This window comes from Excalfactoria chinensis, chromosome 1 (genome assembly GCF_039878825.1).
Source record: "Excalfactoria chinensis isolate bCotChi1 chromosome 1, bCotChi1.hap2, whole genome shotgun sequence".
In the NCBI taxonomy this organism is placed as follows: domain Eukaryota; kingdom Metazoa; phylum Chordata; class Aves; order Galliformes; family Phasianidae; genus Excalfactoria; species Excalfactoria chinensis.
In genome coordinates, this window is record NC_092825.1 from 11,888,369 (window position 1) to 11,914,107 (window position 25,739).

A 25,739-nucleotide genomic window follows, 5' to 3' on the forward strand; every position below is an offset into this window, starting at 1 on the left:
GTGTTTGCTCCATCACAGGAGAGTCATGAAATCATTTGAACTGGAAGAGGCCCTTAAAGGCCATCTAGTCCAACTCCCCTGCAATGATTAGGGGACCTACAGCCACACCAGGGTGCTCAGAAGCCTCTCCAGCCTGACCTCGAATATCTCCGGAAAAATCCATCACATCTCTGGGATACCTGTTCTAGTACTTTACTACTTTTATGGTAAAAAAACCTTCTTCCTTACACCCAGGTGAAATGTCCTCTCTTTTAATGTGAAACCATTTCCTCTTGTCTGAGCACAGACCCTGCTAAAGAGTCTGTCCCCTCCTTTCTCATACCCTCCATTAGATATGGAAAGGCAGCTCTCAGGTCTCCCTTGAGTCTCTTCTCCAGGCTGAAGAGTCCCACAAGAAAAGATTATAAGATTCTCATTTGTAATCCTTTGTGATTTCACGTAAATCAATTTGTTAAAAAACAAGGCATAATTCAATACATCTTGTTAGGAGCCAAACATTCACATCAAACTATAAAATATTTTTATGGATCATTTTATCCTATTGAAGTAGAAACTTGCAACAGTACAAATTATTGTTCTTGCTGAGATTAAAAATGATGCTGAAATGCAAAAGCCATTGAGGTGTTGGTTTAGAATGAAGAAATCACAAGGAGAACACAACATGCCCCATTCCCTGGTGTTTGGTGTGTAATGCAGGTTGATGTGTCTACGACTATGAAAAGTGCTTTATTTTTTGCTTTAATCAACTTTTCGTTTGTTCTTAAGCACATCAATGCATTCACTAACATTTGATGTAAAAACAGTCTGGTGCTTTAACAGTCAATCCACTCAAAATAAAACATTGCATTACCCACCCCAGCATTCACCTCCTCACTTCAGCAAGGTTTGGCATGGCCATTGGTGAGAACCAGGAACACAAGCTTACAGCACACTGCCTACAGCATAGACTGAGCCTTTTGGTTACTGGAGCTGCATTTTAACTCTGAAGTCATTACCTTCTTGACCTCCCACACAGGATGGAACTGCGATTTGCCAAAAGCAGTGGCAGATCTGAAATTAACATTAGTGGCCATAATTTCACCCCCTCAGCTTTTAATAAGCCTAAACAAGTGAGAACTTCAAAAGTTAGCAATCAACAAAGTTATAAAAGACTCAAGCTTAATCAACACCTGCTCATCCAGAAAGCATGAAAGTGATTAAAAAGCTGTAACAAACCTAATTTTCTCCAGCTGAGTCCAGTCTGCAGAGCTGTTCTTGCTGTAGGATACTGTGATGCTGGGATCTGAGTAACTAAAGCGGCACGAACCTGATCCTGGAAAAGGTGATGAAATCATAAGAGTTATGATACATTTAAACAATAAATGATCCTCCAGTAACAATCAGTACTGCCTGTGCATTTGTCACATCATCACTTCTCCGTATTTTAAAGTGCATTGGTTGATGATGTGATTCCCTGGAATGTGTTGCTGCAGGTAAACACAAAATAATGCATGCCTTATGAGTCAGAAATAAAGTGGGAATGATAAATCACAGCCAAGCTGTGTAATCTCTGCAGATTTCCCAAGGGAAGCAAAATAAATTGCTTAACACTCCCCCACTGCAGGAAAAAAAAACACAATAAAAAAACCAAAAAAACACCGTATAATATATAAACAAATTCTTTTTTTATTAGAATATAATCCACCTAACGGTATTTATAGGGAAGACAGTAAAGGACTGATTTGCATACTGGTACATAGGAAAAAACAACCAGAAACAAGAATATAGTAAACAATAGGGAGGTTGGAATTACTTGAGCTACGGGCAAATGTTCTCCAGGAATTTGAAAGAACAAAGATATTACAAAATTAGTTATTTTAAGGATGCCCAAAGAGAATTAAATTAAGATATCATCCCATAGACTCACTAGAGCCTATAATTAATGATAAACATTTGATGCTGATCTGGGAATCTCAGAACACTTTACAAAAATGAACTAATTAAGCCCTATGGCACCCCTGCAAGGTAGGGTAATATATTTACTTTTGATTTATAAAAGAGCGCCTCTGGGTGTTGTCACGAATGATAAGCTTAACAATTAATAAAGGGGACAGTCAAAATAATAAAAAACTGGGATTGAAAAATGCAACCTACCAAACTGATAAACAGCCTGAGTGATAATTAAATACACTAAAAATACTACTTTTTCCCCCCCCTCAAATATCAAGTAATTCATCCCTCTCAGGAAATTCAACACCCAATGAAACAGATAAATCCTAAGCTGTGCTTCACAGATCAACATCTCTACTTCAGAGACAGGTTGAAATATGAGACTCAAAGGTCGCCAGGCAGCAGATAGCAGATACCTTCCAAATTAAAAGAAGCTGCTCTCAATTAAACAGCACCTCTGATCACATCGTTTTGCTGCTGGGTGTGTACCACAGCTTTGCTCACAGTAGGGGTATGAATTATTGGTAGTACATGTAGTGTGTTATGCTTGTGTGTACTGCAGGTATATTTGGTCACAATGAAATTGTGCATATCCATGTACATAAATGCAAATACATATTATAGAAAAGGTAATTCATTAATATAAATTTTACAAAATATAAATGCACACAAATAAGGACCACATATATATGTGTTAAAATATATAAATGAGGAAAATTCTGGAGATAAAATTTTGCAACTTGGGGTACATTACTGCTGTAATGAAAGGAATGGCCCGATTAAAAAGATGTCAACCACCTGCATGATGGAACAGCCTGCATATTTGAATGGGAATGTCACACACTGCTTGCAGCCCCAGTGCCCCGAGGCAGCTCCCATCATAGCTCTCAGCTCAGCAATGCTGCACATCTGGTTTTCCACTCTGTGGCACACATCATGTACAGAGGGAAAAATAACCAAAAGCTGAGATTACATCTCCGTAATTTTGGCTAATACATCAACTAGCACTCTGGAAATGACCGACAAAGTTAACTTCTTGTATCTTTTATTACTGTTATATTGCAAACGTAGCAGCAGATACTTCCGAACCACTCACTACAGCTGTGTGGGGCACATTCAGCTGCTCTGAAACGTATTCTGCTGTAACGAGGCACAGAATAATTAATCCTGCAAAGGCAGCAGGACTCTGAATTACCAAACATATACCCAAAATGACTACAAAACAACTCTCTGGGTATAATTTACTGACAAGGCACTTTATTTCTATCATATTAAAACTAAATGATGTCAGGAAAAGCCTTTACATTTCATTTTTGCCCATCTGCTGAGATGGTCTACTCCACTGAGTGGCATCTGCTGTCAGTTTCTACTTCTGTGGCTTTTAGGAGTTCCAAGCTCTAATCACACTCATCAAAGCCAATGAACTTCAGCTGGTTTAACTACTTTGGCTGGCAGGAGGCTGTGAGGCAAAGCTGCAACATACTGACTTTTCTCTCATACAAAAACAACAGGAACATAAACAGGAAAAATAACAAGCAATATAAACTTAATAATGTGCCCCATCCGTTATGTTTACAATCAGCTCTTGGTACAGCACTCTTCAAGAAAGCCAAATCAAAATGTCCTGCCAGAAATGTGGAGACGGACATATTTGCTGACAATACCATCCGTATGATATTATGAAGAATGTTATCTCTTAAATCTGGACAATCTCAGGCAGAAATTCTTGCTTTAAAGAAAAAACACCACTGAAAAGTTGCAAGGCAGATGTGGCATTTCCCCATGTTATTGTAAAGAGAGGAGCAGACACAGAAAGCAAAGAGGAATGACAAGTGCTGCTTTCTGTTCTTATTTTAATAATCAGTCTGGTTGTACTAAGAGTAAATTAGTTTGGGAACGTGATCAACGTCAGTGGAAGCAATAGTTACTACCACGATGAAATATATGCTTCTATCAATTTTTTTTTTTTTAACGTACATTCTTTCCTCAAAATCATAAGAAAGTAAAATGTTAATTATTTAAGCATCAAATTCTGTAAAACTTTAGCAATTGAAAAACCGAAATGAACACATCTGTTAAGGCATTCTTTGCCATTAAAACAGTCTTTTTAAAATCCATAGGAACCACAAGGATCTACTGCTTGCTTCTTTTACAAAACCAGTATTAATCCAGCCTGCATAAACAGCTTCTCCCCAAGGAAAGGGAGATGGATGAAATACAACTGTTCTCAGAACTGGATTTATTGAGATGTCATTGAAAAACAGCATCTTTTCATGTAACTTTCAGTATGTCGTTATTTTCAATATTACTCCCAAAATTATTATTAATGTTTTTCCTATTACCCCATTTTACTGCAGTATGAGTAATCCTAAAATAGAAATATTTATTTATTTTGTTGTTATTTGTTATTACTTTATTTTTGTTTAAATCTGCAGTTTTAATGTTTGTCTCTCTCTTGACCAACAAAGCAATCATGAGCAAGCAGGTGATCAAAATGCAAGCAGTTACATAGAATTGCCCAGGTTGGAAAAGACCTTGAAGATCATCAAGTCCAACCGCAGCCTAACCATAGTACCCTAACTCTAACAACCCTCTGCTAAATCATATCCCTGAGTACCACATCCAAACGGCTCTTTAACACATCCAGGGATGGCGATTCAACCACCTCCCTGGGGAGGAGCACAAACATAGCACAAATGGAAGGCAAATTTGCCCAGGAAAGGGGAGGCATAATTTACCCCACTTCTAGAAATGCTAACAGATGCTGCCCCAGCTCTGAGCACAGACTACTTTGCAGTATGCGACACTGTAAATCTTCACAACCTCTTGTCTTTCTAATAAAAAGTTGTACAAAATGACCTCAGACCTTATGAATGAGCCTAGAACATGGTCGCTTTAAACCAACAATGCTCCGGTTTAAAATTAATCATGAAAACAGGTAAGAAAACATGCAGAATGATTACCATAAAGAAGCTTATAGTAACTAGTTCATGAAAGCAAGATGCTGCCTCTTTCTTCAAGCAAGTAAATCTGATGCTCTGTTGTGCTCACTGCCTAAATAAAACTAAATCCAGTTAGATTTAGCTGGTCAGCTAGTTAGCTAAATCTAACTGTCTAAGACTTACAGTCATACTTTCAATATTAAGGTATGTGCACGTGCAGATTACCCCATTTTTAATTTCCATATTTATAGTAGTGTGTGTGAGGAAGTAAGTATTCTGTTCTTGTTGCAATGATTTTACTCCTTTTCATAGGCTTCTAGCTGAAATCCACAGGTTTTAAAACTTATAATAAATGCTGATGTAGAGACAACCTTCATGGATATCATGTTAGATGATACATTTGAAGCTCTGACAATAATTTTTGACTTAGTGAAAACTATAAGCAGTAAATCAGCTTCTGTTATAAGACCCAACTATTTCCACACATTGCATAATCTGAAACATTAGTTTATTTGGCCTACGCTTCATATGCTTTTGCCCTAAGGGTAATAAAATAAAATTTACTTAAGTTGAATCCAGGCACCAATGCTGATAGGAGATGATTTTGTCTGGCATAGTGTAATAAAGCTGAGCAGGTTCTGCCTGCTGCTTCATTAGTTCTACCTGAGTCAAAACTATCCTTCCCAACTGCTTTCCTACATGTTCTGGAGGATTTGTAACCTGTAGCCAGTACCCAACTAGCACTCATCACCTATAACATGTCCACCTGAGATGGAGATATTTTATTTTCCTGGAAGTCTCATTAAGTTCATTTTTGATGCATTCAATGCCATTATTAGTTAATATTTTATGCACCTTATTTTTTGAAATGTCATAGAGGTAAAGTATTAGGAACATTTAAGGAGGAATGTGACAAAGGCACTTCATGACAGGTATTTGCAACCATGTACTGGCGTATTTGTATCCAGGCTGACAATGGCAGGCAAAATTAATTCAAGAGTCACTGCATCTTTGCCTCCAACTGTGTCAGATCTGCATAAATCTGAGTCACATGGCTGTTGGTCTCTAAGATTTGTTAACAGCACTGTGTAGAAGCTGGTGTTTTGTTGAGATAAAACTGGGTGCCATCTGCAAGGGAAGCAATATTTTGCTTCCTTATAGACTGTGACGTCCTCTGCCTCTTGACAACCTCTTGATAGTTCCTGCAAGTGCTTCAGTGGATAAGCAGATGAGATATCTAATGCTGGCTCTGAGAAGAATGAGTCTAATGTGCAACTGTGCAAGAAAAACTCACATGAAAATTTGTAGAAGGGTTTGATTATGTCCTAACTGTAGTCTGAATGGGAGCTCAGAAGACTCCTGTTTATCTAATACTGGAAGATTGCTTTTATTCATTTTGTTAATGTGTTGAATAATGATTAGTGTTTGCTAAGGATTATGATTTGCTGATATCGCTTGAATTAAGCCAGACAGAACAGGATAATACAGTGGTCGAATTTGGCTGGCTTGCTAATAGTCTTTTTCCAAATTAATGAACCATATAGTCTGGTAGAATGAGCACTCAACGGAAACTGTGGTAACTTTTTTTTTAGGTATATGTGTATGTTGGCCTCTAATCAAGAGCCAAATGATTTCAACCATATTTTAAAAATGAGTGTTTTGTTCTGGCTACACTGGAAACACCGATAGAAAAACATGTGACTCACTATTCATGCCATACTGCATGGCATACATAATCTCTGTGCCACTGTGTATGTTTTGACAATCCAGAATAAGCAAGTGAACGGAGGAACAATAATGTCATTGGTGCTTGCCCTTGGTAAAAATCAGAGCTACTCTAACTTCTGTGAAAATTATGCATCTTGAGATGCAATGTCTCAGCTGCTCATTTCAGCAGAATTCAGAGAACAGCTAACTTTATTCCACTGATAGCTCTGGGCTGATGTCTAAATTAAATGAACGTGCTTTTATCCTCTGTCATAAAATCACATAAGACTGGAGGAACGATTAGTAAATTGCAAGAGAAATTAATAAATATGTTTAAAATTAGTAAATACATTCTCAATTAGTAAATGCATTAATCAGAAGGCCTTTGGAACTGAAGTCCTAAAGATTAATTAAAGTTCAAAGCCTCATTGGATGGGGCCATTATCAAGCTGCACCCACCCAAAAGGCGGCCTTGCTCAGAGCAGGGAACCTCCCCTTGCCCCTTTCCACCCACATCCTGCCAGGGTTATCAATAACAGTGAATGTACTTTTTGTGAAGTAATCCAGCTATTAAGTACGAAAAGTCTAAGGAAATAGTTCTCCGCCTCAATTTCCTCTTGGTCTATTTATGTTCAGAGATACGATGTGCTTCCTGCACTCACAACAATTTGTTCTCTTCTAATGAACAAGATAGACCACAGTTCATATTGCTTTTTGTGCTGAGAACATTAAGAGAAAAATAAGTTAAGTAGAATTCTGTATTTCCCTTCTGCTAGTTTCCAGTTTATTCTGATAGTCTGCAATCTATAGCACAACTTTCTGAGCTGCAGCCAGCAGGTATGTGCTTGAGTAGTGTGTCTGTTGTCAAATAAATAATCAAGTGATGCTTCTAAATTTAACCACATTCTTAAATGCACTAATAATGTTTAGATTTCCTTGCTGAAGGCAAAGTGAGTGAACCTGTTAAGATCTGGATGTAATGGACACCCATTAATTACAGCTACTGCAACAATAATGTCATTAACTCCCCAGAAAGACTCTTACCGTGATCCTTGTGTCTGACCAAGTAGTAAGCTGTACAGTAAGAACGCATTTTCTGATCATATACCCATACTGCATTTTTTAATATTACTGCCATTAAATGCTTAATCTCAGATTATGGAGAGGTCCCCCGAAAGGGTGATCTTTCAATGAAGCAGGGCAAAATTTAAATTATACCATTTCAATCTTCAAGTAGTTATTAAATGACAAATTAACATGTATTGGTAAGAAGAAGAGGCCTATTGCTTAACTCTGATTAGCGACCTGAGCAAAGGTCAGTTATCCTAACTTTAACACAAGGATGTGAAAATACAGCAGGAAGGTATGTAATGTTTTGTTTAGATCTCAATAGTAGTTCATTCCAGAAGGGCTGTACCGAAAACACAGAGTGGTCCCAGAGCTGCTGTGTGAAAAGTGGCAACTTGAATATAAAGACTTGAAAGTAGTTTTCTTTCTTGCTTTAATGAAATTCCCTTTCACCAGAAAAATTTGGGAAATATTTCTTCCTCAAGTCTGGAGTTAAGGTGTTGTTCATTTCTGAAAGTCTAGAAAACAGATTGCCTGTTGTTAACTTTATATGTAGGTGAGTTATAACTGGTGAAAGCTTTATTTTATTATTATTATTTTTTTCAGTGCTTTATAGCTTTTCTATATTTTTCTTTGCTTTTGCTTTCAGTGATGCTCCTGCTCCCTTCCCCCTGGAAAAAAGACCCATGGGCATTTTGCTGAGTGGGGGGCTCCCATTTCCCTTCCCCCTCAGGAACTGCAGATGCTTTGTTTTGGAATTAATTCAAAAATGGACAATTTTAATCGTACAACAGTGTTATCCTAATACAATGTTATGAGCAGGATTAAGATGAAAGTCAGCCTGTAATCTGGCATTTATTATTTTCAGCAAACAATTTGGTAATGGCCCACATTTGACCATGTGGAGCTGGCTCTGGCACTTGCCCTGGGCCAGAGCCAAGTCAGACCCAGCTCCCTTATCTGTGCTGCTTTTCACTGCACAATAAATCTGTAGTGCTCACAGTTTAATTCATAGCAGTGGCAGAGAAACCGTGGTACAGAAGTAATAAAAACAATATTTCATTGTAACCTTGAACTGGCCAAAACAACACAAATCATTTCACCACAAGGCCATTAAAATGTCTTTCCAATATGGCATTAGCTTTAAGCCCTTTTTTTGACCTAGGCATTATCAAGGCAGCCCTTCTTGTATAACTCAGCAAAATCAATAAACACCACCTCACATCTCCTCTCATGCTATGTGAAGTGTGCTAGATGATGTTACTTATCTGTCTTCCTCTTTCACATTAGAGGTAATTTATAACCTGTCTATCTACATAAAGGACTTCTCTGTCAGAAAGGTGAAAGTTACTGGGTTTCATGTCAGGTAACAGAAGATGACAAATCGAGAAGCGAATTAAAAAATCTTAATGTTGTTTTATCAAATGGAAGATAGGAAATGAAGCAAACAGAAGAAATACAAATAGCAAATTATACTGATTTTTGCATTTAATTATATCAAATTTCCAACCTTTGCCCAAATGGCTAGGAAATAAATAAGGATAAAACAACCTGGCTGTTCAGATGTAATATGGTTTTACTGTTAAGAAAGGAATGTATCTCAACGTAGCAACAACTGAGCTTCATTTTATAATTTTGATTGCTTATAGAATTGGTACTTCAAATTACCTGGTTTAAATGCTGTTATTATGCACTATTTACACTCAGCTCAGGCAGGGTCCTAACACTTCTATTAGTCAGTTGCCTGGTATGAAATCCTTCAAAAACTACATACTAGTTCAGGAGTGCCCTCTGTTTGCTTAACACAAGATAATCCCTCTGTCCTGGGACCACCATCTTCCTTCCTTCACCACGTGCCTCAGGAGTTCTCCTTCCCTGTTTGTACCACAGTCAACATGACCTTATAAATGCACCAAGCAAACAAATCTGGTGTTTCCTGGAAGGCGTCGGAGAGGGAGAAACCTGAGTGCTGAGGGAAGTCATCCATACAGGTGACTACAATGAAGGAGGCAGCTCAACATGTCCAAAACATTTGGCCCCACAAATTGTGTTCAGTGAGGTAGTGAGAAATTTTAAAGATCAAATACTCTTCCACGAAGTCCTCAGAAGGGGTTTATTTTTCACTTTATTTGTCTAGAGACACGAGTGAATTTTCATAGCAATTCTGAAAAGAAACTTCTCATGTATGCCTGGTTCAGCTGAGGGCAGGCCCAGTGCTACCACATAAAATAGCTACTACAGCATTTGTCAGTCATTGGATAGTTTTTGCTAGTTGTAAACTAAACAAACATGAACATTAAGAGAAAGTAGTCAGCACTTGTTCCTCCCAGCCAAAGTTGTGGCATATTCAACAAAACATGTTTGGATGTGTGAATTTCTGTTGGGTTGTCTGAATCCAAGCAGAAGATGAATAGATGATGCAAAAGCAGCATTGTTAGTATAACAGCTGCCACCAGAAATGAGATAAAATATAATAAAAATATAAATTACAAGAGTTTTCGAACTGTTGAATGGAGTCAAATGAGTTCATTATTGTATATGCTGCTGAGTCAAGCAGTATAAGGACGTTTCAGCACTGGTGAGGCCCCACCTTGAGTACTATGTACCTCAATATAGAAAGGACATGGAGGTGCTGGAGCAGGTCCAGAGAATGGCAGCAAGGCTTGTGAAGGGCTCAGTGAATATGCCCTACCAGCAGAGACTGAAGGAACTGGGGCTGCTTAGTCTGGGAAAAATGAGGCTGAGGGGAGACCTTATTGCTCTCTTCCAATACCTGAAAGGTGCTTACAGCGAGAGCAGGGCTGGTCTTTTCTCACTGGTGACAGGTGACAGGACAAGGGGAAATGTCCTCAAGTTGTGCCAGGGGAGGTTTAGGTTGGATATCAGGAAAAAACTTCTTTACAGAAAGGGTTGTTAAGCACTAGAACAGGCTCCCCAGGGAGGTGGTTGAGTCACCATTCTTGAATGTGTTTAAAAACAGTTTGGATGAGGTGCTCAGGGGCATGGTGCAGCAGTGGGTTGTTATAGTTAGGGTAGTATGGTTAGGTTGAGGTGGGACTTGATGATCTTAAAGGTCTTTTCCAGCCTTAGCAAGTGCATGACTCTGTGATTCTGGAAAGAAGGAGAAGCAATTGCCTTCCTGTAGATGTCCTGCAGAGCCCCACAGATGCCACTCTAGGTGAGCACATGGAGAAACCATTTTCTCCGTGGATGTACCTGGGGGTCAATGAGTCAGTTGCACTGTTTCTGTCTATAGGCTATTCTTGTAAAGTAATTTGTATCCGTTATGATCTTCTCTTTGCTGAGGTTAATAAGGAAGCAAATGTGTTTCTGAAACATAAAATCTTGGAAGTCATTACTAATCTAAAAGGCTCATTCATCAATTCTGTTTTAAAAACTACTACTATGACTATTACCATTGTAGCCTGAATACATATCAGAGCAAAATAGGAGTATTTCCCTAATCTACAGAATCAATTACTTGTAGTTTAATTCTCTAAGATTCAGAGTGGTAACAAACTGCTATTTCAAAAATGAAGGAAGAAACCTAAGCCTGAAGAAGGATGCACCATTTCACTGAAGGTGATAAAAACGATCTGTGCTTTGTCTTCAACAAACATCAGTGAGATCCTTAGTACATAGATTTACAGAGTAAATCAACTCTAGTGTTAACCCTAGGGACCTCTGTGGTTCAAAAAGAGTAATAGAGGCTGCTGTGTTAATGATTCACTAACCTGCTGTCTAAGGCAAGGCAGGGCATGACATGAAAACCCTTTTGGAACCATTATGTCAAAGATCTGCATCCAAATCAATGACCCTTACTCATACACTAATCAAAAGCAATCAATAGCATATTTTAAATTGTTTTCTCTATTGCACTTGTGAAAAACTGTGAAAAGAGGAAGCATTAAAAATAGGATGTAAATATACTAGACCACATAGAAGTTCTTGATATGTGAGTTACACAGGGAGCTTTCTTCTTAAAAAGAAATGATGCTATAAATATAAAGGTCAACAGAATTACTCTTCAGTTAAGTAGTGTTCATAGTCTGATGGATTTATAAAGCTAAAGACTTTTAAAGTGAAGATAGTGATGACTGCTCTACCAGGAAATAAAACTGTAAGAGTGAAATACTTTTCACTGTTGAGCATGTTTGGAGAAACGATTAGCTCTATTACCTGTTTTTGTGATTAAATTATGAGCTTATCAGTGAAATATTTATGCATGTGAAAGCAGAAAGTGAAACATTCTACTTTCACTTAGGAAATAAATAAATAAAAATAGACAGAATCACAGAATTGTTGGGTTTGGTTGTAAGAGACCCCTGGAGAACACCTAGGTCAACCCCTGCTAAAGCAGGCTCCCTACAGTAGGTTGTAGAGGAAAGTGTCCAGAAGGATTCTGAATATCCCCAGACAAGGAGACCCCACAACCTCTCTGGTTGTGACCCCACAACCCTCTTCCAATTGAACTTCATGTTTCTACAGACAACTATTAAGATATTAAGAGAGATTAACTATTTGTAAATATTACTAGAAAATAGAGGGGGAACAGTTAATAATGTGCTCTAGGAATGACTGAGGATCTTTGGATAATACCATAAAAGTTGAAAAGAATTTTAAGATATAATCCTTTCTTACAAACATTTTGCATTTATCCAGTCAATGACACTGTCAAATTCACGCTGCTTGTTGAGCAGTGTTCAAGAGTTTTCATGAACAAAGCTGAAGAATGAGTGCTTTCCTTATCAAGTTAGTTGTATTTTCCAATACTGTTCAGAAGTCAAAAATGACCCATCGATACTGGAGCATGAAGAAAGAGCTATGGAACTATTTTTTTTTTTCAAGGAAATTGAACATTCCCCACAAACAATTTTCATGCTGAGACACACATGGCTCCAAGGAGCACTTGCATGGGAGGACAGGCTAAGTGTTGGTGCTCGTCACCTTCAGCTTGGTGTTTGACACACACACTGCGGAAGAAGGAGGGCTGCAAATAGTCTGACAATGCTGAACGCCCACGCAGAGTATGCACAGCCCGCATGTATCACAGACGTGGGAGCATATGCTTGAAGAGGATGCCCAAGGAACGGTGCCACTTGCACACCTGACACCTTGGCATTGCTCCCTTAAAGTCTTTTCTCTTCCCCTTACAGGATCCCATGAGTAGCTTTTTTCCCACGTCTACCTCTGTTATTAATCTCTCATTGCTATCTAGTCACCTTCCATCACATGGACCTACATGAATGACAGCTCGCTTTCATCCCTGGAGAAATCTAGTGGCTTAGCTAAGGGGAAAAGCCTGAGCTTTGGAGTGAGTAATAGAGAATATTTCAGCTAACAAAACAGGCTAACATCTCTGTAATATCCTGCAGTCCCAAGTTGTTGAACTAGACTTTCTGGCCCATGGGAGTCCAAAGGTATTGCTTTAAATATCTCAATTAACAGTCCTACTGAGTATTGAGGAAACTGACAGATTTTTTCTTTCACATATCTGTGCTTGGTCTTGTAGATATGTAGTCAGGGGTGATTAAAGATATCTGAAGCAAATGAAATTTTCTGCACACTTGGGCCTACAGTGCATGAATATAAGCATCACTCCAGACCTGGATGACAAGGCAGTGCCACTGGCTCCAGCAACTCCGAGTGCAGCATGGCAGAGACACTGCTCTCGCTCAGAAAAGCTACTGTGCATTAATGTTGACCTGTGTGCTGAATAGGGCTTACTAACTACCTTTCCATCCTAATTAAGGCTTTGTCCTCAGTGCTCCTTTTGAACTCTATTGCTCTTCGGAGTACAAGACTACCAGATGCATAGCACATTAAGAAAACTACACAGAATATCAACTAATGAAAAATTCACTGGAATCTTATCCTTTCTGACCATACAGAGAGTCATGATGTAATCTAAGTCAATTTTTTTTTGCTTCGTTTTCCAGTCTTAACCTGCTTATATAGCTGAAAATACAGAATTCCATTTGATAATTACTGATGAGAGAAATCAAAGGATACGCACTTTCATGTGGTCACAGCTAGGTGAGAAATCTAATATAAAGGCAATCCCAAAGGATTTCAGCTTAAGCTATTCAGTGGTAGATAGAAAGTGTTGAACCCTCTTTAAGAAAAGGTAATTCTCTTGGATGAATCTCTAAATAGGGTTATGATTAATCTGGACATTTGGGAATAAGATGGAAACTGGCAAATGCCTCGTTCAGTTTTATGATTGTAAAGCCAAGTACTGCTGAGCACAGCAGCAGTCTCCCGGCTCACACTGGTTTTTATCAGTTACAAAACCAGTCTGTGCGATATTTCAAGCCCAACACAGGCATGCAGGTAATGTGATACATTTTGAACTTAGGTTGAAATTTTATTTACTCAGATGCATATCCACTCTCCTCCTTCTCTATTACATGGGGGATTTTACTGGCTTCTACTGGTACAGTTTAGGATATTGTTACCACACATGATATTTCCTACTCGGCCACTCTTTGACCTTTTTTAATTTCACCTTCCCAGATGATAGGACCAAAGTGAAATTTTAGATCTAATTGTTACATGTTTGGGAAATGCAATCTTCTGTATGCCACTTGCAGTGGGACCCAGCTGCCAAGATGGACCAGCAAACATTCACTGACTATGAATGGTACAGCCACAGGTGGGAAAATGAGACAGAAATGTGTGACTTTAAAAACCCCAGGAATGCTTCTGTGGGTGAATGACATGTCCTAACAATTCAAGTGAGTTGCTGCCCTTCCACTGGTTGCATGAAGCTGCAGGGCAGCTCCAGGCTGTTTTTTTGCTAGAGGTGCTGGATCTTTGTGCAGTAATTCAGCTTAGGAACAGACACATTTTGCTACCTTTTTAAAAATGGTAATTCTATATGAAAGCACATATACCAATCTTTAGCACTAATAACACTGCTGTGAGCTGCACGGTGACAAATAATGTCGCCCTCAAATAGTCAAATGAATGACTTCAGGTAGAAACAAATATAACTGATGTATTTCTGAGCCTTCTAGGAAATAGATTTCAGATCCATTAAAGAAAAGAAGCAGCTTGCCAAGCTGCCTGATAGCTCTTATTTCCAACTGAGATTTCCAGACTTTAATCACACATTTGCTGAGATACTTGTAGTGATTTACTTTTTTAAAAATAGGTATATAATTTGGAAATACATATCCAGGAGTCCACAGAGGAAACAGCTATATTTCTTTCTTGCTTTTTTTATTGAACTATTTGTGTCATAAGAACATTTTTCCTTCGTACTTTTTACACTGAGATTTAAGTTAAGGAATTATGTGTTTTCTAAGTTTGCCTTCAGCCCAAGCCACAACTTCTGCAGTAAGCCCCTACCATACATTGCAATAACTTACAACAGACATTCTAGTTGGTAAAGCATGCCACCACCCTGTAAATAATCAGAATCAAATAGCATCTATTTTAGTTCTCTCCTGCTACCTATTCTGTTTGTATAGATGTGTTAAAAACAGCTTTATCCATACTAAAGAAGAAAAATCCACTTCTGCTAGTTCTATTTTAGAAACAGCAATCACACATTAGAGAAAGAATGAGTGATTATACCATTTGCCATTGCTTTATAAAACAGATGCGATAAAGATTAATCCATGACTACACCTCCCACCATCAGAGTATCCACTGGAATTACTCCTTTTCAAAGTTTATATTGGGAGTTTCATGGATTATCAAGAGATGAATAAATGTGCTATAGTTTTTACAAGATGCTTTTAATCTCTCATGTCAAGTGCCACACCAAAGAAAACAGTGAAGATGAAACTGAGGGTCATTTTCCATTGCAACAATGACTTTTTATGCTTTCTCAGGTGAAAGACTAAGCCAAACTTACCAAGGGAAAACTGAAGGACGGATGCAGTAGTTGTGTTAAGGCCATTGGTGGTCTACAGGAAGAAAAGCAAACAGCAGAGAGATTGTGTTAGGTCAGCAAAACAGTACATTAATCACTTGTTTTTCTTTGAAAGCATGGAAGGTCTCTGGATACTTAGATCTCCAGTGCATAAAACTATTAATTTCCTATCCTTTCAGGTTGAGTGACTGTGGAGACATTGCTGTTATGTCATTTTGATTATTGATATCTCATCATATGTCATAGCTGTTTTCCTCCTTTTTTCTTTTTTAATGTATTGTTGTCTGCCAAATGATGTGAAATGCTGGCACTTGATCAGTGTTTAGGAGATCTAAAAAATGAAGCAACCCTGTCATCTATGGCCAGCTGGGATAAACATGTGCATATATAATGGTTTTTATTTACTTATCTTTGCGCAGAACAAGAAACAAAAGTGATTATAAATAAATAATGAAAATAACATTAAATAAATAGAAAATAATAAAATGAAATATTTAGAGGAAATAATATAATCTTAGTCTTCACCAGTAAAGCAAACAAAAACTTGGTGGTACAGCATAATATACACCATGACATTTTGTTGTAGCATCTACCCATCCAGCCAAAACCTACAGACGGGCAAAAAACTCCCAGCAGTTCACTCTGTATTCAGGACACTGCCCACCTGTGTTGTTTTTCTTTCTCTCTCTTTCAATACTTTCATATTTCAGTAATTCAAATTAGGACAGTTTTAAAGCACTATGGTATTGTGAAGAAGATAGAACCACCTGTATTATTTTAAAATAATTTTCAATACATTTTGAAAGTCAAGCTTAACAATACTGCTACATAAGAAGCAATCCAGAAGCACTACTATAAAGACACTGCCTGATCTAGTTATTTTGTTGAGGAGCTGAAAAATCATAGCAACTGTTTAGCCAAGAATTAATGGATCATCATCCCAAAAAGAAGAGACTCGATGTTTGATTCATTCCCATTTGCAAAAGACCCAGCAGAGATATGATTTTTCACTGTAAGCAACCGTTGCAGGCTAGAGTGAAAAAGGAAAAATGTACAAAATGAAAGATCACATCAGCAAGAAACAGAAGAAAAAAGGGGAAAAAAAGGCACAAACTGATCAGACAGTAAGTTTATGCAATCTAAAATGTCAATTAATTAGAAGAACAGTGACAGCAAATGCCCTAAGTAAATCCATCTGATATTTATTGCCAGTGGTGCCTGCAGCCTGGATCTGATGCCCTTGGAGTTGTCCTCTCATGTCAGAACAGACCAGAACTTCATGTTCTTTCCCACTAGAGTAGTGATAAACACTTCCATTAAGAAATCCGTGATCCTCACTCATTCAGAACATCATAACGTGGATATGGCTAAGGAGAAGCTAAACTCAGTCCTAGAAGCAAGGTCTGTGGCTAGCAGAGCTCAATGCTTTGGCCACCAATGCTGAGCTGGGGACCTACATGAAGGTGGCTACAAGTACCTGGCGGACTTAAATACTCCGAGGAATGGAGAGGACACTGAATAGAAGATCAGCAACAACAATAATAAAATTGGTGAACTGCAAAATACAGAATTGAGCTCATGAACACAAAACTGCCATTTTCTTAAAGAACTAGACCCAATTATGCGGAAAATCTTACTATAGCAGTATTAGAAAGGCAATTTTGTCAGCATTTTTGAATGGCAAAAAGCACTTTTTCTGTATAATTTCCCCAAGTCACGCAGCAAAAACAGATTCTTCCATTATCAGGTGTTCCTGTTCACTTTAATTATCTACTGTGTAGATAGACGTGACAACTGGAGAGAGAAATCTCTCATGTCTGAACTCCATTATTACCATGCACATCTCTGCAGGACAATGAACAAAAGCTAATCCAAAATGCAGATGTTTTATGATTCTTACTTAGGATCAGAAAAATATCCATATCTTTTCCAATGAATAATCAGCATTTGTATGTACACTCACATCTATATGATTAACAAATTCCTGGGTGACAGGGCAGCTTTCACCATTCCCTTCTATGTACTAACATCAGCATTTAGATGATAACAGGTAGATCAGCCTGAGTAGCTGATTTCAGTCAAGCTAATGGTCTTCCTCCTTTGCAAGTTAGTTTTAACCTGATAAATAACATGGTTTACTATGCTGTCCACTAGTGCATGTATGGACAGTATTTCTGCCTGCAATGGTGCAGAAGAGCAAAAGGGGTTCAGCTTTGTCCAGTGCAGGTTTGCACCAAGTTAAGGTATTTGTGAATTTGTAACAGATGGAGACCTGGTCCTGGGAATGTTCTAGTGGGTGTAGGTGAGCATGGGGAGCACTGCTTTTAAATCTGTTTACGTTTCTGAGTCACCAGCAACTTCTCACTGAATGACAAAGAACATCAGAGAGATCTTTATTTTCCTTCCTCCACACTGAGAAGAAAAGAGTCCATGAAATGGCTTGTTTTGGCATGAGTTTTTGATGTCTTTTTTTTTCTACACACATGCTGAATACGGAGGAAAATTTCTTATAAGTGTTAACAAATGGGATCTTCACTGAAATGCACTACAGATTAGCTGATAATACGGGTCCAAGTGGAGGATGAATGAAAATGTAAGTAATTAATCACAGCTACTAATGATCTGAGAACAGACTTGGTGGGACAGATTTTCAACCATCGCAATAATCTCAAATAGCAATTTTCAAATCCATTTGAAAAATTTCCATTATCTGTACATCATATTTGCAGAAAATGCAATTTTTCTCTCCTTGGAATATTTCTAAAAGGCGATTATAATCTTTAAGCAAAACCAAGGAAGTTGCATTTATATCAACTCTTTTAAAATTGCATTCATGTCCCAATTTATGTTCATTCTGTCAGGATTGATTCAATATTACGCATCACATTTATCATGCCAAGTAATAAAGTGCTTTCTGACTTGAGTTATGAGTACCTATTATATTAGCTTACATTCAATTAATTATGTTATGTTGTGCAAGTTCTAATTTCAAAACGAAACCCTTTATCAATGTTCAGTAGCTCACATTACCAAGAAATTAAATGTTATCATTTATCACAAAAGGCATTCAGAAAAAAAAAAAATAAAAATAAAAGAGAATATGTTGAGACTTGTTCAGGTAATGTTTTAGAAAAATAAATAAATAAATAACCAAAATGAAAACAGTTGATCTTCCAAAACCCCTTTGACAAGCCTTGTAAAGGACTGCTAAGTTCAGATGCTCCAGAAAGGAAACTTTTTTCTGAGCTGGCAGGGAGTCTTTAGTAGCTATTTTTCTCTGCAACATCCCTCATACTAAATATCTTTCCAGGATTTTACCAGTGGTAAATTCTCACCAACAGACGCAGACAGTTGGTATTAAACAGCCTCTCCCTGCAGAAGCAGACAGCTACAGGCAGTAAGGAGAGGAGATGGAGGTCAAGGAAGAAAACCAATAGCTGTCACAGTTGTTGATATAATACACTTTGCAAATTCAACTCCTCTTCACTTAGTATTTTAAAGCAATGATGTGGAAAAAGAAGCTGCGAACAGAAACATTTCAAGAGCAATTTCAAGAGTGGGACTCAAAAAATAAATATAGATTGGAGAAGTAAAAAAGGTTTTACAAATTTTGACAGGAAGAAGGAAATTGTTTAGATGCTGAAAGATGGTTACACGTGAATATCAAATCATTTCAACAAAAATTAGGATTAAAATCTGTGTCCATATTTAAAAATGAACCCAGGTCAAACCTGTGGTATGAGCAGTATCCTGTGCTCACCGCAAATATTAAACCCTTCATAAGGATTTGATTTTTTGGCAACATTGCTGTAATATTTATACATCCATTACTAGGCATATTTATAAGCCTTAAAATACTTATTTTTAAGTATTTTTAAAGTATTTTTTAAGCCTTAAAATACTTGTTTTTTTTTTCAGCTGATTATTTAATTACACTTAGGCATCATCATAATTTTTTTCCCAAGTTCCTGATGCTATGACAGCAACATTTCACCAACTGTCAATATAAGAGATACAGTCCAAGGCTGGATTTTGAAGTCAATTTGTGATTAATAAAGGTAGGCTAAATTACACATTAGCAGGAAGAAGACATCTAATTAACAACATTTTAAACTACTTGGGACCCTTGGTTTGCTAAATGCAAGAAGGTTATTTTTCAGGAAGCGTTGCCTACAAGCAATACTGGAATTTAATATGAGTAAAAAAATGTGGAAAAAACATCCTAGTGATGTGACATAGTTTCTGCACAAGGCATAAAACAATACATCTCTTCTCAAGGCAGTTAATGAAGCTTAGCGTGTTCAGATAGGATTCAAAGTAGCAGAGAGGCAATTTAGCAGCACTGTCAGGATTCCCCTGCTGGAGTTCGCTATGGAGGGAATGACTGAAACTCTCCTTTACCCATAAAATAAATGAATTGCTTTTAAATCTGTTTATGCCTTTGAGTCACCAGCAACATCTACATTGCATTTGTGCAATTGAGATCTCAGTCAAAGACATAAAATTAATCCCATTCAAGGAACTGTCAGTGTCTAAAACAAGGAGAAGATTCTTGGCCAAAATCACTTCTGCTTTATGGCACTCTTCCATCCATCCTCTTCAAATAACTCTCATTAGCCTCTCCCTCCACTCAGAATACTATTGAAAACATGAAAATTAATTTTGAATTAAACAGGTTTTGAGCTGTTCTTGCAATTTTTCAGTTCTTTCAAAAACTCCCATTTTATCTACAACACTGCAGCTAACTGCTGGTGTCAGCTGCAGCATGTGGGCATTGGTTATATATCTTTCAATTAATTTCCCCCACCCAGATGATCCCAAGTTAATGCAAGTTGCACCATGTTGTTTCTTTCAGCAATTTTATGGCCGAACTACACCCCAATGAAATTAATTCTGTCATGTTCATCATGACTCAATTTGCTACAAACACTTTGCTTAGACTGGCAGGTGCTTGCTCTGGGCTGCATTTAAATCTCTAAGATGCCTTGTTTGCAAGTGATGTTTTACAATCAAATTAACATTTGTCAACAGCAACAAGAAAAAAAAAAAAGGATAGAGCTAATAGAATATAAAAAGAAAAATGAACCTTGTCTTTATTTCATTGTCAGAAATAAAAAGATGACAATTTGACAACAAAGCTCTGTTACATCACCTTTCACAGAATCACAGAATGGCCTGGGTTGGAAGGGACATCAAGGTCATGAATCTCCAAGCCTCCCACCACAGGCAGGGCCACCAACCATTTAATACTTGACCAGGTGGCCCAGGACCCCATCCAACCCAGCCTTGAACACCTCCAGGGACAGGGCATCCACAACCCCTCTGTCGTTACAGATATTTTAAATAACAGATATATACTGGATCAAGAGATATTCCTTTGCAAATGATTGCAACCATTTTTGGTTATCAGTCATCTACTGTTTTGGATGTTCCTGTGGTGTTCTTCCATGGCTTTATCACCTTTGCTAAAGAGACTGTCTGCTGAACACTAAACCTGCAAAGCACTTACCAGCTCTCGGGGACCATATGGCTCACAGAAAGTGATGGCATTGCCATGCATAATCACACCACACTGCTCTCCAACCTCACAGTTGCTGCATTCAGACCTGCAAGAAGAACAGAACATGTCCAAAATGGAAACGAGAAACCACACACTGGAGATGGCATCAGGCACGAAGACTGTAAAATAAGACTGTTATATTATGGTACTTGAATCAGACTGTCTTGCTAACATGAGGTCAAGCACCCTAAGTCCAGTGTGCTAAATCTGCCTCTTGATAAAGGACCATGTGGATGGGTAGATAAGTACTTGCTCTTGACTTCAAAACATGGGTAGGATCAGATCAGAGGAACAAACCAGTGCAACTGAGTCATTTTACTATGCCACTTTATATCACAGGGACAGTAAGTAATTCAGGGGTGTTCCAGTTTGCAAAACTTGAAAAACTTCTTCCCCGCTTTCCTGCATTGCTTCTGCATGGCTTTGGCCACCTTTCTCTCTGGGACAGAAGCCTCATTCATGGAAATGAACAGAATAAACCACACTGGTCTGGAGATAAAACCAGCCTTAGTATGCCTTCAGTTCTCTGTTGCCCTCATGCAACAAGGATGGAGACCAAGGTCTAGTACAGTGCTTGGCCTTCAGGCAGCTCATTGAGTTCCTCCTGACAGGGCTGTCGCACTCCCTTCCAACAGGAACAGGAATGGACCCTGCAGATTTGAAACCCTGAACCCTTCAGCTGCAGGGTTATCTATTCTAAAGGGCAGGATGAAGGTGAGAACAAAGAAGGGAGGAGGCACTGTTGCAGGAGAGCTTGGAGTGTTCAATGTCTGCCATCCATGTTGTTGTACTGTCTTCAGGCAACCCCTTTAAGATCAAATGTAAAGACAACATTTGCTCTGGGGACAAATCCATTGTAAGCAATGGTGAATTAATTCCGAACTTTCTCATTTCTTTCCAATTGCTGTCTGATAAATGGTATTTTTAGAGTCTAAAGCGAAATGGACTTCAGTAAGGGGTGCTTAGACATGTTCTTCTTTGGCTTCTCTCACACAAAGTGCCTCTGGCTTGGCCACCTTTTCTGATGCAGAGTGCCACAGAAATACACATTCCCACAGTTTAGTAATTTGCAAAGGCTTGATTTCATTCTTTTAATTATATAGCTAATTTCTGGATGACAGAAATCAGATGGAAAGGAAGAGATTTCAACAAGATAGGGACTTATTGATACATATGATCATAGCAATGATCACAGTTAATTCCTATACAAATTTCCTTGATCTTTTTCACTTCTTTTCCTAAATTATGGCACTTGTTAGTCTTTTCATTGATGTGTTGTGCCAAACCTTTGTCAAGTTTTTCTGTAAGCATCTTAAAGCAGGATATTTCTATTCCTGAGTGTCTGAAAACCATCAGCACACCATGGACACAGACAGGACAAATCAAATCTCTGCCTGCATTGCTGGGAATGGTCCAGAAGCATTGTAAGAGGGTCAAATCTACCCAGCGAGCTAGGGCTGAGGGATAGATGTTAGACTTTTAGATGCACAGACGTAGTGAATAATTGATTGCACTTGTTATTTTGGGTTTCTTCACTTGATCCAGGGTCAACTCAATGCAGAGCCGGCTCTAATGTGCCCAAATCCATTACAGAAATCAAAGCTGAATGTCTCTTCCCACTTTTTTATGTCACTCTGTTATTCTAAGATTTTATTAAATTTCATTTCCAGTTCCCAGAATAAAGTCAGATTTAAAACATCCTTAATTTTTTCTGTGTATTGGTATTTAACTAAGATCATTTAGCAAATCACATTGATAGAATTTAGTATTTTGGATTTAAGTAGCAAAACTGAATCTTCTAATAAAGTAATGCAGTTCCTTTTGATTTCATTGAATTAGTATTTACTTATATAAGCCACAGCTGGCCCATAATTTTATTTTTCAATATAGCTCAAGAAGAGAGCATATGAGTGAACTGAAGTGTGCCTTAGGAGAATGCACAGAAACAGGGTTTATGGTATGTGTGTTTTCAAATGATCTAAATTTCACTTGATGTCTAAACTTTGGTAACTGAAGAACATAGGAACAGGAATAAAACCTGGAATTCTGTAGTATTCTGGCTGCTTATAATCATTATTTTATTTATATTATGTGCCCCTATGCTTTTGGGTTTTATAGCAAAGTAACCGCCTGAAATCTCCATATATGCAGAGAAACATACACGGCAGGAAAACCTTACCTACAAATACTACGTAGGGAACATTTATGCCCTAATAAGAGGACATACTACTTAAGCCAAGTGATAATCTAATTGTTTAATTATCATATATCAATAAATATAAAGTGATTTAGCTGTTAATTTATTCTACTCCTCAAATGTGGTCTACAAACATATTACAGCTCTTTCATCACCACTCATCTTCTCTAGGATGACTCCTCTCATTAGAAATTGTATGACTGCTGGTAATCCTTCTTCAAACCTTTGTGTTCTCTTTGAAATGTATCACTTCTGACAAGAAATTGCCCAGCAGCTTGACAGGAATGTATGAAGAGTAAGATAATTGATCTGGTGTTCCTCAGATCATCATCATCATCATACTACATGTTTAGAAATGACCCAATTTACTCCTCTCCTGATGCAGACAGTAAGGTTAATTCCTTTTCCATTCATATAACCAGGAGACAGCATTAATTGCTCTGTCTAGGTGCAGCTTTTTGCTTTCTCACCTGCCTGGTTAGAAGTCTTAGCACATTAAAATCACTTCAGCTTTCTCTTCACAGCTGGCTCTCACTGGTGCTGTTGATGTCTGTCATATTCATCTAGATGTCTTCTATGCAGACTGCCATCACTCTCATCCCCAGCCCAGAGTCCCATCTCTCTCAGCTATTGTTCTTTGCTTTGCTGAAGGGGAAACATCTGCTGCTTCCTCATCACTATTTGTCATCTCGTTTCCCTCTACAATACCTGAGTTTGTGGACATTATATTGACTGATGTCTTTTGTGATGTTTGGACTATAAAGAAGGTAAACATCTCAAACTGCCATGAGATTTTAAAACATAAATCTTTCTGAAGTTTAATCCCACAGTTTTAGTGCAATTTGGAAATCACTTTAGGATCTCTCTCTCCTGTCACAAAGCTCTCTGCCATTTCTGTGCCACTGGAAATACCACTGTACCTCTTCATTTCTCATATGCTATGAAGAAGTGATGGAGTCTTTCTTACTGATTGATTTTACTTGCTCAGCTTTTCTTCAAATCGCCTTTGAGGAGTTTATCTTTTGTAAGTGATTGCTGTTTGGATTTCGATGGGCTTTGAGATGAAACATGGCACTAAACTGAGAGTCTAGTCAGCAATAGCTCCCACATAGAGCTTTCTTTTCCAAATGTACTGAATTCCTTGTTATCTACATCTCTGTTCTTAAAGCATGGAGTTCTATCTAGAAGCATGAATTAATGCCAGAACTGCTATTAATTTATGCATCTGCTTTCCCCCGTCTCTTTGTCTCAAGATTAATTCATTCAGTATAAAGATATTTTCTTCTAGATTTGTTCTTGTTTGAACTGTTTCTAGTTGTTATATAGCATCATTTATTACTCTTCTCTGTTATGGGGTTATATAGAGGCAAGATGATAATAGAAGCAAGTATTCAATGAACTAGACTATATTTCACATATCACCTACATTGCTCCTCTCAACCTTTTCTCATCCAAATACCATTTGGCCTTTTATCTTCCAAGAAACAGACCACGTTTCAGAAAATGCCCCGAATCTTCTTTCTCTGCTGCTACTACAAAGTATTCATCTTATGCATCAACTATGGCATCATAAAAGCAAATTACATGCTCAGAAACATGCATTTCTGCCTTCAGAAAAGTTTCATTAAGCCTTACCTCCCACAAAGACTAGAGAACAGGCTTCCCTCTGCAAGGGCTTCCTGTATTTAAATTTACACAATGCAAATTTCCTTTCTCTACTGAGGAAATCAATTACTTCCATGGTTTCTGGACTTTCCAAACTAACACACTCCTGCCAGCTTACAGCATATAGACCATGAAGCAGTTGTGCTACTAGACTTTTCATATGGTCTTCTGTAGGTCTACTATGATCTGCTTAGCATGTGGTGTGTTGACCACAGAGTGGGACTCACTTAAACTACCTTACACATCAAATACATGTTAGACATGAAATACAATGGGTATTTATGAATCCAAGAGTCATATTATTTCAGTAGAAAGAGAGATCTTCGTAAAGTACACAGCAAATGTGATTAGAAAAGCAAGGAAATCTTTGCTTAAACAAACAAGTTTGCATGCTTCTAAGTTTGGCAACTTCAGAAATAGTCACATTCTGACAGTATTGCTTGCTGGAAGACAGAAGTTAGAAAACTCAGTTGGACACACTCCACAGGGAAATCTCCGTGGTGGCTGAGTCCCATGAAAATGAAAGAAAAGAAAGACGTTTCAGCTCCTGCATTCCCAGTACAGAAGCCCTCCCTGTTTCTTTCTTCACCTGATGTTTCACCTGCTGCCTTTTCCTTTCCCCTTTCTTTTCGTTTTTTTCCTGTTTTCTCTCTGTTACCAAACTGTGATTTTTATCAGGAACCCAGTCTCAGATGTTGGGATTTTTCTGTTTACAAAGAGCCCTATCCCATCCCTTCCTTTCTTCTCACCTCACAGCTCCAGAAAATACCCATGGCTATCTTTCTCATC

At 38.0% G+C, this 25,739-nt stretch overlaps 1 protein-coding gene across 2 annotated transcripts in view; it reads right to left on the reverse strand.

The window, feature by feature from the left end:
• Positions 1-25,739, reverse strand: part of RELN (reelin) — a 261,236-nt gene that overhangs the window by 117,680 nt on the left and 117,817 nt on the right. For both annotated transcript variants that reach the window (XM_072326651.1, XM_072326652.1), the window contains exons 7-9: positions 21,038-21,134; positions 15,511-15,562; positions 1,216-1,312 (exon numbers count right to left, since the gene is read on the reverse strand). In XM_072326651.1, the coding sequence (XP_072182752.1) occupies positions 1,216-1,312; positions 15,511-15,562; positions 21,038-21,134 (246 nt within the window). The remainder of the gene's footprint in view (positions 1-1,215; positions 1,313-15,510; positions 15,563-21,037; positions 21,135-25,739) is intronic.